We start from the raw sequence: 16,408 nt of genomic DNA, 5'->3' as shown, positions 1-16,408 counted from the left end.
AGGCCCCTTTAACAAGACAATGTTAACACTGAATCACGTTCGATATCATACCCTGTTGTGGAGTTTTACGTTATCTTTAATTGGCCATTTTTCGCGGTTTCCGCTATCTTACTAGCATTTTGAACACGATCATCTGCTATCGTGATTACAATCTTAATGGGTATTGAGATAAATTTTTCAAAAAGCCAAATTGTCGGGAACTTCGAGCAACTAGGATGATTAAATTAAGTAAACGTGACGAAACAGCTATTAATGTCCAACCGGTTGGATAAGTTTATGATTTCGTAATATATTATTTTGATATGATGCAGAGTGGTAAATGGATTCTGTAGCCCATGATTTTTTAACCAGAAATTTCATTATTAATATGCAATATGGCAATGTAAAGAAAATCAAGGATTTGCTTAGCCGGCACAATAAGCTGGGTACCTGTTTAATAATATTTTCTAAAATTCAAACGTGTCTTTTGTCTCTTTAATGTGTGTTATCACGTATTTGTGCTACACTCAATGCTGTTTAACTTAGCATTCAAGTCAGTCTGTACCGCGATGTGTTTTCTTCATTAAAACTATTAAATGTTTGAGTTGGTTAAGATACCTTTTTCAAGCTATATTTATTTCTATAGATGTTTAAATGCAGCAACTAACCTTGTTTAACATTGATTCTGTTACCAGCTTATAGGGGTCTATCCGTGCATTTTGGAATTGATCATTTCCTTATTTTCGTCATATTTTTATTCATTTCAATACTTTAAACGAAGGAGCGAAATCACACTGCAGCCATATAACTATACTATTAATCCCCACTCATTAATAATAAATCATCAGTTCGAATCGAGAACATAACACAGCGCAAAACGATTTAGTAATATACAACGTTTCTGCTCGTTTCGTCCATGAACCGCCTACATAAAGCAAATATACATGTAGTAAATAAAACTGATTAGCAACTTTGCAAGTAAATGCAAGACGAATCGCGATGTGAGTATTTTGTCTTGTTATACTACTTGAATGATTAATCGTTCAAGTGATAGCATACTTCTAGATTAACCATAATATGTCCTTTAAACAAATCATAAAAAACAAAGCCATGTGAATTTCACTGACCATACGGATCGTTCACTCCTTTCCGGAAACGGCGTTGTATGTGTGTGTTGTTTTTTTAATCAATACAGTGATCCGGGCTATTTTGAAAATTAGTACCGAGTTAAAAAAATAACATACATTCACCTGATATTCTTTGTTGATAAACACGCTTTGTTTTGTTTTGTAGATACGCCATTGATTGGTGGTGTATTGATGGTGTAAGGAACCGATTACCCGGCTAGTCACCCGTTCAATATATTTAAAGTAAACAGTAGATACAATACATGTATTATTGATTACGAAATACTGCGTCAATTTCAATTTTGTATAAACATGTGCAATGTGAATGAACTTATTACAACTGGATAATAATCTTTGATCGGAGTGGTAATACTGGACTCGAAAATTGGACCATTAAAGCTGCATATTAAAACAATTATTCAGACCATTTTTTTATTTGATTGAAAGGATTCTGAAAGACACAATACACGTCGAAGTCAGCAAAAATATTGAAAATAAAAATGAATCCTTTTGCCTTAAATAGTCGCTGATATTTTCCTTATTTTAAGTATTTTGTTAATGTATTGATTTACAAAATTATAAACAAATGCATGTGTAGTGCAACAATTTCTCGAAGCCTGTTAATTTTTAGCGATGGTGCGGTCAAAGTTCACTTGTAACAGAAATTAGCCGAGTGTCAAATTATGAATAATGAATGCAGACGAAACAAGAAATATCTTTAAAAAAGATATACGGCGTAAATAGTTTAATGAATGAGATCAAGGATAGCGAATGTCTTTTTCTGTGCAGTTCTTAGCTGCATCACACGCAGTACGGGATGTTACGGGGAGTTTTCGCGGCTTATTTTACATTATAACATATTGCTGGTCATAAACCTATAGATACAAAACAGAAAACCAAAAGAAGAATGGAAGTGAAATTTAAACATATGAGTCAACCGGCCACACGAGAACAAACCTGTTTTAGTGGTCTGTCGGGCATTGCTATTTGATTCGATTATTAACAGTATCGAGAATCATCGTGCTCATGCTTAAAGTGATATTATGGGCATTTTGCACTGTTGAATTGAGCTGAAAAGAATTAACAGGTCAAAATAGTTAGTTAAAATGTGGTTACTGATCAATTATCTGCAACTCACCTTGCTACCAGTTGTTTATAAAAATATATTTTATATTCGATATTCTTACGTGACCCACCCAGTCCTGTAAGCCGAAATGATCCGTAAAACAATATTGTGTCTTTGTGTCGTATGAACAAATCTGCACTAAAACTAAATTTAGGTTCAACTCGTAAACGCATGATCAGTTGTCAAGCGAAAGTACGGTTAATATTCAAATGCATTATTTTTCTCTTTCTGGTATATTGTTTTAGTATGTTGATGCTGCATTAATTACTATAAGTGTATATGAAGTAGAAACAACAAAAATAATCAACGGTTGCGATAGACACCTATAAACTGTTACATGCTCATAATATCACTTTAGTACATTAGGCAATATGGTGGAATAATTATTGTTAAATTTATTAAAAATAATATTTATCATTGTATTGTTGAAAACACATTAAGAATCTATTATTGACATACCATAATTATATTGCTGAATATCTTCTTTTAACATATTTCTGGTCTAAAGAAAATTCCAGGTAACCTAGTTCACGGATAGCGTCTTTATTATATAACGATTATTTTACTGACCGCGAACTCCGGTGATGACCTGTATATAAACTCTGAATGTCCGCGACTTGACCCGAAACCTCGCGGGTTGAAATGCAATTCTTTAAAGTGAGGCCTCGCTTCCACTGCTCTTTATACTTTTACATGTTAACATGTTGACAGGAATATGGAAGTAAGTACTAAATATGAGAACATAGCCGTTTAAGTATAAACGTTTTTGCGCTGGTAATACTCTGAAAATAAAAGGTGTACGCACAAACTGTATTGATGTCGAGAATTGAGTGTAAAACTGTTCTATCTATTAAGCCTTTTCATTAGAGATAAAATTGTTTCATACAGTAAAACAGTGGTACAAAGACGCGGATATGTTTCCAATGTTCTGGTGGTATACTCAAATCAGCCAATGGAATAAATGGAAGTGTATTCATTCGTACCTAGTCGCGGGAAATTTTATTTGAATTTTATTGGACACTTACAAAGGTCAAGTCAGGGTGAAAAGCTGGCTTATGCAGCTTACGCCGAAAAAAAATGAAACGAAATACACGGTAACGTCGTAGTTGAAACTTGTAACAAAACATGGCCTCACAAACCTGCCGACTGTCAGCATCGTTAAGAATACGTATGCATACATATTAGTCATGTCATATTCGACTATACATTTTGGCGTGATAATGTTTCTTTAATTACATATTAACCGATACATCTGGCGAGTTCTGTCAATCAATGCGTGTGAATATATAACTAGTGTGAACGTTCAATATAAAGCTTATGTATCTTTCAGATAATGACACATCTTTACTAAAAATCTTAAACTATTTCTTTTTGATTTTATTTCTTATATATGTTTGATTGACGGGCAATTATTGACACTTAACTGTAATTGTAAGTTCGTGGATAAATACAGCTAGGATATTTGTCTATACTTGCAGATTTAAACGGTAAGAATTTATATCATTTATCGCATATAATATTGCAGACAAGTTATAATTCAAAACTACAAACTATCGAAATTATCGAAATTAAGAATAAGCTGAAATCGTATTGTGTATGCATCTCGGTAGGGGACACAATATTAAATACACGAGCTTATATGTGATTTTTATATCGCAAATGTTATATTGGGACGTTATAATACATGTTTAAAACATACTGGAAAATCAACACTCAGCGCCAAATGCGTTTATTTTTGACACATGTTATTTTAAATATAAAATATTTAAATATTAAAACCTCAATTATTACAAATAAATAAATAATGTGTACTTTGAGTAAACGAAGACTATAAATTATAACTAGACACATTACCGGTATACTATAACCGTAAATCTCTTGGAACTCAAAATACACATGCTTTTCCTGCCCACAGTCATTCTGTATCTGAACTCTGAAATATCTTTGATAGATATTTTCATGTAACACATGATTTTACATATTTAAATGATAAGGCCAGAAATTTTTAATAAAATGATTTTCGGACCAGCCGACTCCAATTTTTGACGAACCCCCCCCCCAAAAAAAAAATAAATAAAAATCTTTTTTTTTTCGGATGCCAAAAGGTGGCTTTTAAACACAAAACGCTTGCAGGGTTTTAGAAAAAGTTCAAATGAGTTATAAATCATCATAATAAACCCAGTTTTAATTACCCACATTAATACGTGAACCTCCTTCATCGTCTACATGTGCTGGAATATAACAACAGCTACGCCATCATTGTTTGTGCAAGAAGTTGAAGAACGCTACAACGCTTTCATCAGCAAAGTCTGCTAATTTCCCAATAATTATGCAACCGTCAAATGAAATCCTGAATGGAATCGATTGGTAAGTAAATATTTCATTATTTCTTTACAATTTTATAAAATTGATAGTATTAAAATGACTAAAAATTATTATGAAAGCAATAGGAAAATAACGATTTTAATTTAACAGGTGCTCGCAAAACGAAACCCATTTACGCCACAGGTGGAAGTAACGTAACCAGGATAGTATTTTTTTTATTTGTTTGTTAGGAGCCCAATATATTCGAATAAATATATAAAATCATGTTAATGAGAAAAAAAAATTGACAAAGAGCCATGAAAAAAATAATTACCCACCCTCTGATATTGGAATCATAACAAGATAATTAACTAGAATTTATCATAGACCTGTCTTCGCGGGCCGCAAAAATGTCAAAAACAGCTTTAATCCAAAGCATCCCTTGATCCTCCTATGGGCAATTGGACAACCTTTCAAAAAAAGTTAACTTAAAAAAAATCTGTCCAGCCGTTAACTCACGAAGATCAATAATTATAACGATTATTAAGTACGCTATTTCTTTAATCAATACCATGACAAAACACATGTTAACTTGTTTCAACAGGCATTTGTGAGCATTTGTGTTTAACAGTTCCACTATTAAAATGTTCTGGGAACGATATATTTTAATTAAGATACCAACTATTTCTGAAATTAAAAGTAGGTCCTTCACTCGATGTACTATATTTCGGATATGTTAAAATTCGGACATATAAAAAGATACTGACATTTATGTGTTGATTTGTTGTATATAGTTTGTACAAATATGTTTTGTGTTATTTCAGACAACAATAATGGATGGTGGCAATTATTCTGGGCCTTTCTGTCAAGAAATAGATGTGAAAAAAATATTCATTTAATTGAACCTGGAAATCAACCACCACAACTAACAGAAAACCTTTTAACAAAAGGTGTTGTTTTAGAATTTATGAAATTTGATAATAAACAGAAGTTGATGTATATCATGTCCAAATGACCAAATGTATAAACTGTTTAATAATTTGAATTGAGATGCTTTATTTTCTTATGTTTAATTTATTTTGCCTTTCAGATGATATACATTTGTGTGATTCTAGGTTTTAATACATAATTCTGAAACATTTATGCAGCATACTGTTACATTATTGTTAACGTTATTATTTTATGTTGGTTATCTGGTTTATCAAGTTGAAAAAATGTTATTTATATAAAAATGAAGCTTTTAATATTAAAACTTATGAAGGTACTTATTGTTATTTATGTACTAACATACTTCTCAGAGTAATAAAAATATAGTAAATGCCATTATTCATTAATGTAGTAAGGTTCCTAAAACAGTGCTCCAGCCAGCTTTTCAAAATAGAGGGGAGCTTCCCCAAAAAGGGCACATTTCACGTGTTATTTTGGAAAATAGGGCATTTGGTTATAAATATACTCAAGTATATACTTTGGTTATACTATATACTTATTAATCGTAAACACTAGTGCATTGGATGACTTCACCAATTGTATGCTGTTCCTCATTTTGTGTAATGAAATTACAATAAATATATTACTATCCGCTATGGGCTAGCATCCGACTACACGCATTAGAGATATGTAGATATTATATTTCTTTCCATTGTGTGTGTGGGGGGGGGGAATTTTTTTTTTTTTTTATCACCTATCATCATTGAACTGCATGTTAATCTTTCAGGTTCCAGTTTCAGCATTAGTGGCCTTTTAGAAGAAAATGAAATGAAGAAAACATGAAATAAATTCAGGGGTTTCACTGGGTCAAAAAAACGTTGTGACTGTCACTACTTAAATTTGTTGCTTTAAATAACTTTGAGCCAATGTTTGTCCACAATAATAATATTAATTCAAACAAAAACCTATATTGACAAATTTAAAGTCTAAACAATGATCAATGTCACTATTAAGTAGCATCCAGTCTGGAGATTAAAATGAAACATTGTTATTGTTAATAATAGGATATATTTATTTCACAACTCGTTATTTCAACTAATGTCAACAACGTTGACAGTTTCCTTAGGTCGCGAAAATATATGACAATATCAACATTACATTTTACTTGCAGAGTGATAAATCCTCCTTCCAAACAAGTTCATTATTTGTTGAATTAACAACTATCTGCCCCTATTCATGTTAAAATTCATCATGATTGGGGACAGACAGTGTTTTAAAGTTCAGAAATAAAATCCAAACACAAATATGTTTTTCATGCGGTAATTTCGGACTAAAAATTAACCGCATGTTCGCATTAAAAAAGATGATTAATTTTCAAATGTTAATAGGTATGTTGAATTAAAAATCACTATTTTTGCAAACAAATTATAGCCAAAAAATTCAGAAGTTAAAAAAAATCAATAGTGCTGAATTTGATTTCATTCGAGTGTGATTGTGCCTAACCAAGCGTGACCTCAGAGATAATCTTTCACAGCATGTTACTATCGTCTGCAACAAAAGGCTAATTAGTGCTCTGATAACAAACCATGCCTATTTGGCTTGTTTGTTCACAATGTGTTGAATTAATACACCCCAGGCTGTCATGTAAGGGTGTTATCTGTGTATTCATGTCGATGTTTCTGGCGATTTATACGGCATGAAAGCAGGAATTTAGAGATCAAAAGGGCATTTGACAGAAAAATAGAGGGGCGCTTTTTAAGGGGGCAAATTTTAGAGGGGCGCAGCGCCCCTCTATTTATTGCTAGCTGGAGCACTGTAAAATGATTGTCCTTATTGATTAAGTTTGAATAACGGGCGGTTTTCACACCGCGATAAAGTGGCGACAACTTTTTTTGGGCCAGTGAAACCCCTGAAAAGCGTTTTATTTTGCTATTTGTCTGCGGCATTGATTTTTACTGGACACTAAACTATAAATGCTTCTTTTAAACCTCAATAGCTTATTTATTGTTTGTTGAGATAAAGTATTTTTAATTCAACATATGGATTCCTTGTGAAAAAAACCCATAGAGATGGCAAGTTTCAACCAAATGAGACAATTAAAACAAAAAAATAAATTCAAATGATAGCAAAAAAACTTATTTTGTTCCACGCACGAAGTCCGCAAAACGCACAGGTACAATGACCAAAATGCTCAGCAAAAAATCACCAAAAAGTTTATTATAGACAAGTGAAAAGATTGCATAACTTTTGAACTTATATCTATATAGTTAAGATATTTTTAAAATTCAAACTAATTTAAAAACTGCACATCAAGACCTAGAGTCTGATTATGATCATTTTGCACATCTACATGTTTGAAAAATATCACTGTGGTTGCTTAGTAAAAAGAACTTTATACCATAACAATTTTAAAATGAGTGCATATTTGGTCACCCATCTTTTTTTTCCGTCCTCCTACCCGACACTTTTAGAAAAAAATCCGAAAATCATTTTAATATTTTTTTTTTGCCTAAATACGTATTTTTTATGTGCATACATAACTCAACAAGACCAATTTACACACGGTGAAATCGTTTTGAACTTAAGTACGGTTAATGTATATACGTGAATAAATAATTAAAACGACGATTTCCTGTTTAAGCTTTCATCTACTGTCAACGAATCTTAAATTCAACGTGTTATTAGGCTGATGCTACATAACGTTCAAAAACGTGACGTCAGTGTGCCTTCAGGCTATTTTAAAGGCTGAGTGTCGACACTGCGAATACAAATACAATAGAATATTTTATACACTTGATACTCCATGATCCCTTGATATTTCATTGTTATACATTTGTTAACATTAACATCTACGATCTCAATAAAACACGACTGATTTCTTATTGAAAAAGAAAAGAAAATTTCCAAAAGTAAAATCCAATCATTGAAAATATTGGCTTACATTTCTTATAATACGCCATAAATTTGATGGCGCGTTTTTTGTTTTAAAAACTGTATTTATCAAATTTTCATTACATTAATTAAATGATTTATAAGATGATAAAACAGTATATTTATTAAACATGAAATCCCGAATTTAAGAAATTTCTTATTGCAAGATAAAAACGACCGTTTAGTATTTTCTTTTACAATCTATCATTTGAGCACTTATTAAGCGCTCCTTTGATGATCTGATCATTTTAATCGCCAGTCATATAGAACAAAATAAACGGAGAAACTCCCATGCAAATGCGATATTTTTTTCAGCTATTTGACACAGTGTTGCGCAGTTACACTATCTGAGCGATTGCAAGAAAGATAAACTCGTAATTTTACGATAAAATGTGATACAAATCAACGTTTCGATTTAAGGCGGTGCATATGCAAAAGATAATGCCAGTTTGTAAAATCGAATGTAACGGTGTTATAATCATGTTTATGTATTCTCATAAGTCACAATGCATTATGCTGAAATATGTAGGCTGATAACATGTGCATGTGTCCCCTACTTATCGGTCCAAAACTCAGTTTCGAGTGGATCCAACCATATAAACAATCGAGATAAGATTGTGTATTAGTCGCTCGATTCGGCTTATAGAATGTCGCATTCGGTCGGTTTAGTCATGTGGCATCGGTCCTGACCTATCTTAGCATTGGCCGTATATCTCAAGGCATGGTATTTTCGCAAGATAAGTGAACTGAACGAGCATTGATAGGATCGATTGTTGTTATTCAATATCTGATTTATTATCAAATAATATTGGCGGACCGTTTAAAGGGACCGTAAACAACAAACGACCAAAAAAGAAAAGTTAATAAAATAATATATTTTTTTTACATTTATTAGTTTATATCGATTAAAATATCACGACTGGTATATTACATTACTTGACATAGTCGTTAAGTTTTCATATTTTCAGTAATTCGGTAATTAAATTTAACTCGGAAAATGTACCAGGTAACAACCAGTTAACTATAAATAACGGAAGTAGATGGATCATCATCGTCACGTGGTAAACCCAGGAAGGCAAATCTTGCATGCGTAGTGAATTGTATATATTTTATATATAAAATGATCAATCTACTGTAGTATATCAGTCGTGGTATTTTAATCAATATAAACTACTTATTGTACAAAAATAAGGTATTTAATAACTTTTCTGTGTTCGTCGTTTGTGGTTAACGGTCTCTTTAAGATTGGCCAATCGATAACTTAACGATTCCATTTGCATGTGCTCCGCAAATTGACGTGTTTGCAAGGAACGAACACGCCGTGTTTTATGGAATTAGCGTTTCATAATTAATTAACTGAGTGACTTTCGCATCAAGATATTGGAAATCTTGTAAATAAAATAGTGAACACAAAAGAGCACTTAGAAATTAATTTGGTTTCACACCATTAAAAACGGTGTAATTTAGGGTACTATCTGAATGAAACCAAACCCATTTTCTAGCAATTTTCAACACTCATAATCCTAAACGTTAATTGTGTCGAGGTTAAACCTTTTTCACAGATTTTGGCATGTATTGAAGTTTGTCATTTAATGCTTCATATTGATAAATGTAAACACTGGATCCAAAAAGCTGCAGTATTAAACAAAAGAATAGAATTAAAGAAAGAACAAAAAGTAACTCTCAACTGGGCCCGAACCACTGACCCCTGGAGTAAAAGTCTAACGCTTAAACCACTCGGTCATGCATGCTCATAAAATGACTGATGTATTTTATTCTTTATAAAAGCAATTGTCGTAGTATTACAAAATTTAATACAACAATAGAACTCTCCAAATTATTAAATTGTTTCGCGTTGCAACGCTTTATAATTTTTATGTTTTTAAAATCGTCAAAAGATGCATATTATGGTTATTTTAGAGTATGGTAAATGTTCAGTATAACTGTTTCCTCGCAAATATCATAACTACAATGAAAACTTGCGAATCTGAAACATTGTTTTTAATTCTGTCAATTTACCAAAACGTGAAAAGGCCCCTTTAACTGCGTTTGACAAGTGATTCGAAATTATACAGAGTCTCGATTTATGGTTGATGTAACGGGCGCGCTGTCAGGACCCTCTGGTTGCGTTCACAGGTATCAAGAGTCGACATACATTGTCAACAAGTCCTCCTGCGTGTCACACATCTTGTTCTGTAGTCCTAGTAAGATAGCGTGGGACGCTTTTCACCAGGGTCTGGTTTTCTGGCGCCTGCTTAAGGAATTGTACAGCGGTGAAACAGCGAAGGTTGCTGGAATCTAAGGTGAGTATTTGTTTATGTTCGGTGCTTTACATGAGACGGTTTTAATGACTATTGACTATTGATGCGTTAACTCTCGTAAGTCATTTGCTGTTTTCGGAACTTAAGATTTGTGTTTACAATAATTTAATCCAACAAGTTAACACAACGTATTAGCGTAAAAAGAATTATTTAATTAAAAGTCAATTGGATCCTAAATAAATAATTAACGAATAGTGCATTGTTAATATTGCTCAATTACCTATATTTCTTTACACTAGATCGATACAGGGCAAATAGCAAACGCTGTTGATAAGTCTTTTGTTAGATTGTTATTGAAAGCTGAAGGATTCTTCTCAATGGCCAGCTGTCACGAAGAATCTTATATTAATTTGAATAGCTTTAGGTAGCATTATCGCAAGACTCTAGTGGAATTTGTAAAGTGTGTTGAATTCGATATTCTATATTTTAAAGGACTTGATGTCAACGGCTAATTGAGTTTATCTTATCTGAGGTCTTCTGTCGTTTACAATCAATGCGTTCATGAATAGAAAATGTACATGCATTTGTAAAACGGTGTTTCAATGAACTTAGTGGATATAAATGATGACGAAATTATTGAAGATTTGCGATGAAATGCAAATAGTTTTTTAAGCAGACCCTGCATGATTTAGCGCCCCAAAACTTGTTCGAATTTAACAAAAGTGATCATAAAAGGCCATAGAACAACACTTTAATACATTGGTATATATGTTTTAGTTTGAATTTTGAATTTGTTATTAGTTTATTGTGATATTTTTTTTATATTTTTTTTCAGATATATAACTTCGGTTTTAATAACATTTTGTCGCTTTAAAAAATATTAATGTTATGTATGTTAAAATAGATAAGAATCCATTGCATATGTACAGATCGGTACAATATTAAATAGTCCTTATATGTAAATATCATATTCAATATACGACTGAATTCGACTATTTCTTTTGATGTCTTCGTCATGTAAACGTTATTGGTTTTCTAATTTCTATAAAAATCAAGAACCGATTCTTAACGAGACCTGACCATCGTTAGGATTGCGAACTCATTTTTGAAGTTCACTGTCATGTTACCTTGACGGTTAATGATATCAAAACAATGTTCTTTTGTTAAAATCACTTGAAACATCTGTGGTTGTTTAATTCATTATGCCCTCCACTGGGCCGGTTTTGAAGGTCACACCGATAAACTTGTATTTGTCGAATGCAATAAATATTGTTTCACTGTCATTCTATGTAAAATAATGATACATACAATATGCTAACGTCACTTTACGGATTGTCGTATATAATTGAACAGATAATGAATTACAGTGATTATTTTACATAGTGCATGATAAAATTAGAATATTCAGGTATACATGTGTGTAATATGTACACTTGTGTTTAAATTCATGAAAACAATTATCACAAATTACATGCCATTTGTTTCGTGCTTTCATGATGTTTGGTGCAGAAACAGAATTTAGTTAAACTGTTGCCAACTATTATATTGGATAAATTTGTAATAGTAATGTAGGTAAATAAAGAACAAATCAGGAATCCCAATAATTTGAGGCGAGAAGTTATACTGACTCCATCCCTTACAATTGATTGTTTAAGCATAGTGTTACTTATTCTCATTTGTTTAAAAAAATGAAAATATTTCAAATAGTAAGTGTGGCGTTTGGCTATATTGTATGTGACCTATTTGTTAATTTTTCTAGAATACATCTGGTAAAAAACGATAGTTGATAGATTTACAAAACTGTGTCTACTCAATACATGGATTTGATACGAATGTTTCAGTTGACTCTAACGTCTTTTTTTCACGAACACACTCACGTGTCAGATTCTCAAAATCAGTGGTTACCCGAGGCTTATTTGTTGTGATCCATTTAACTTAATGTTTGTATCTGCAATAAAACAGTCGATCAGTACTCACACTTTTACTGATTTAATTTCTTGTGCCAATCTGACAAATTCTATGATGATTAGTTACCGGAGTAAACTGTGTACTAAGTAACACAACACGTGTTATATCGAGGGGAACTATTCCACCTTATATTGTTTAACTTGTGGCAAAATATCAACTGTTCGATGGCGGCCGTTTGATGCCTCGCAGTTTGGCTTTCTTGTTGAAGTCGTGCAATGAAACTTAGTGGTATAAACTTTTCATTTAGCTATCGTTTCGGTGCAAGGTCGTATTTAATGACGTTTGTGGTCGTAAATGCAATATTTTCAAGATTTTTGCACGAGTAAAACATATGGTTTCTATGACCGCGACTCATCAATAGCGCCGATAAGATTTATTTCAGTCCATGTTGATTTAAAGCCGTATACATGTCGGGGGTTTGTTTGAATCAATAAGCTTCTTACGCTTGACTTGCGATGATTTCCGGCTTTTTAAACTACAGCTTCCACGATGAACGGCGAACGTCTCAGCATTCAGCCTGTATGGGGAACCGGCGGCCGGAAGTTGAGTTACGGCGTCCTGGACACCGCGGAGACGTTACTGGACAGCATCGACGACCTGGCGGAAGTGCTGGACCGGCTGACCATGAAGTATACCGCCGTCGAGGTGCGTATTAGGCAGATTTTTGCTCGAACATGATGAATTTATAAATGAAGACCAAGTTACAGTTGAAAACCCTGAGTGGAAAAATGGGAATCACATACATGTATGCAATAATGTGGCCATTCTGATAATATAACTGTTGCTTTTGTACAAGCAACACTATCAAAAACAATCATATTTTCTAATTTAATTAAAAAGCCACGACGTTATCAAAATTTTACCAAAATTGTCGAAAATTTCTTCAAAATAGCACAGGACAGAAATTTTAGTAGCAGATTAGATTTTTAAACAAGGATCCCATCTCATTTTAGGAAGACGTCGTTATCGAAGAAAAACAGAATGAAGCGGACTACGACGAAGGAGATTTGGGAATCAACGTCATACCGCCGTCGCCGCCAAAAACAACTCCAGCACAGGAAGAGCCAAAGCCCACTGGCTCGAGACGTCGAACTAGCGCGGACTTCAGTATGTTCCGGAAGTTGAAGTCATGTCTAGATTCCACGCGCCACCTGATTGGAAGTCTGCGAAGCGAGAAGGGGCGGCTTATGAAGCGCCAGCTTAGCGTCGAGTGCCGGATGTCAGAGTTGGAGGACTATAAGAAACACATGAAACAAGACTTGGTGAGTTTTTAACGTGTTCCGTCTGGGTTTTAATGACGTTTTTCTAATACACAACTATAATTGAGTTAAGGACGGCGTCTGATATGTCCGTATGCATAAACGCATAGGCAATTAGGCATGCATTGTCTTGTAGTAAAATTCGTGTGCCGTAAATTGATAATTTATGCAGTTGTCAATTGTATCATGCGCTAATTGTTAAACAATCGTTCATTATATCATACATTACGTTTTGAAGAAGAATACCGGTACATAAAACGTTTAATGTCATAGCAATTATTAATAGCATATGATTACAATATATAACATTTGATTTAGTAAACATTCTTATTATTTACACAAGAAGGTTTGATACAGTAAATCGGCTGGTTAAGAACAACAGTGTTTATGTTTTGTTTGAACAATATAGTTGTTTCTACGGTCGCCTTATCGTTCTTATTGATTCAAGTAATTGCAGATGGCAGCTTCTGGCATAAGTGTGTGCAAATCGTTCTAGTTTACCAGCTAACGTAGAACAAGTTTAAGCAGTTCAATCGACGCCCGTGACATGATTGAATGCTGTTGAAACAACGACAAAAACACAATAGATACCATGAACATAACTGTAGCATTACCTATATCATGCGACCACTATGTTACAGAATAGTCTCAACGACCTAGTAGACCTGCTGACTGAACGCATCTGTCGACAGGAAGTGACGATCGCTGACGCTCTGGAGGCCCGGGAGCAGCTGCATGCGGAGAGGGACGACCTCCAGGCGCGCCTCGAGACGGCCGAGGCGCTGTGTACAGGTACGGACTGCAATTCCATAACTTCGGCCGTCATCCTTATATAAATATTAGGGCGTGGCTGGTAATCTTGAGCAGCGAAATTAACCGCTTAGTATTCATTTGTGATTTCAGTTATAAACGAAAATTCATGTAATATCGTTGCCAAATCAACGCATGATAAGTTAACATAAAGTACGTGTACGCCTTATATATCAGAGGGGGTAATTACGTGATAGACAAGATGGCGACGTCCATACCGAGACAGTCATTTTTTGCTGTTTTATACCCTTTATTACTTCTGTTTATTTTTAAAATGACGCTCTCTTTCCAGCCATATCAGTAAGAAGGTGATTAGCGTTTACTTCGTATTTTAATTCGCTTCATATCTCGACTTTACTCAATGCAAATTTTCTAAGTGGAGCCCTAATTAGGTAATCCCGCTAAGAAATTTTGCACCGAGTAAAGTCGAGATATAGAGCGAATATTACTTCGAAACAAAAGCCAGTAACTTTCTTTCTAATATGGCTAGAAAGTGAGCTGAATAAATACATGTATTAATAATACAAGTATTAAAGTGTATTAAACGACGAAAAATACCTGCCTCGGCATGGGCGTGGCCATTTTGTTTGTCACGTGATTACCCCCTCTGTTTATATCGACCGCAACAATGATTTAATCTCTTTGGACGAAATTCGACTAAATTTATTATTGTTTACATTTTTGTAAAATACCGTGAATGCTTTAAAACCATACATAAGAATTGTTCATTCCTGACTCGGTCTATTTAATATAACAGTCCGCATCTCATATGATACGCATGACACAAGGGTCTCGAAGAAGCGAAACTAAGTCTAGTTACAATTTACCTGCGTAATTCTCCGTTTTTGTGTGTTGCAATTGAAATGAAAACTAGCATACTCACTAGCTTAGACCATAGATTTTCATGTCATGAAGCGTTGATATAAATTATTATTCTTTTCAGAGCTTAGCGAAGATAACGAGAACTTGATGAAAGAAAACCATCAACTGAAGGATCACTATGGTGACACTAACTTCCGGTTGCGAAACCAAGAACTCAAATACGAAAACGAAGTTCTCAGTGTTGAAAATGTGAAACTCAAAGAACTTGTTCGCGACTTGACTGAATCAAACATTGTGCAAACCGGAAGTACAAAGTCGTCTGGTAAGGAACTACAACTGAGTGTAACGTCTCTCCCAGATGTTGTTCGCGGGCAAGGCAAAGTTAAAACAATCTCTGTGTCCGAAGACGTGGAGACAGGCTATTTGTCTGCTTCTTTCTGAAATGTGATATTCCGATGCCGTCTGCGTCTTTAATTGAAAACATGGAATCTCATAGTTAAATGCATATGTTTTGTGGTGATACAAGTATTCAACAAAACAATCCAGTATCTCTAGTAATTATTTAGCTTTTAAGCTAGTGCATCGAGTTCTCGATGGTTAATATTGTTGATATAAATGGAATGAAGTAATGACAGAAACACACAAGAAAGAGATGGTAATTAATACCATTGTTATATTTCATGGGTTTTAAATGAAGAGGGAATAATACAGGTCCAAATTAAATCGCGTGTGTTTTATGTCATGTCTTGAATTTGAAAATTAAAAATACGCGAAAAGTGTGAGGTTTGTCTTACTTTTATCAGCTAGCATTGTTTTCGTATTTATTATTTTTTACAAAAGTGTCCATCTACTTACAGCAGTATTGCGCTCTACGAATTGGTTGCGCTGTACTCC

The 16,408-nt window shown here is 33.7% G+C and overlaps 1 protein-coding gene across 2 annotated transcripts; it reads left to right on the top strand.

Moving 5' to 3' along the window:
• Window positions 1-10,468: 10,468 nt before the first annotated feature.
• On the top strand, window positions 10,469-16,291 carry LOC127871654 (paramyosin-like). Of its 2 annotated transcripts, none has more exons than XM_052414776.1 (5): window positions 10,469-10,697; window positions 13,105-13,268; window positions 13,577-13,885; window positions 14,524-14,674; window positions 15,636-16,291. In XM_052414776.1, the coding sequence occupies exons 2-5, from the start codon at window positions 13,113-13,115 to the stop codon at window positions 15,953-15,955; spliced, it is 936 nt and encodes a 311-aa protein (XP_052270736.1). In that variant the 5' UTR covers window positions 10,469-10,697; window positions 13,105-13,112; the 3' UTR covers window positions 15,956-16,291. The 2 variants fall into 2 exon arrangements, with proteins under 2 accessions (XP_052270736.1, XP_052270737.1); XM_052414777.1 differs by lacking the exon at window positions 10,469-10,697 and adding an exon at window positions 10,707-10,772.
• The last annotated feature ends 117 nt before the right edge of the window (window positions 16,292-16,408 follow it).

The sequence above is a fragment of the Dreissena polymorpha genome, chromosome 3 (genome assembly GCF_020536995.1).
Source record: "Dreissena polymorpha isolate Duluth1 chromosome 3, UMN_Dpol_1.0, whole genome shotgun sequence".
In the NCBI taxonomy this organism is placed as follows: Eukaryota; Metazoa; Mollusca; class Bivalvia; order Myida; family Dreissenidae; genus Dreissena; species Dreissena polymorpha.
This window is presented reverse-complemented; position numbering and strand designations above follow the sequence as displayed.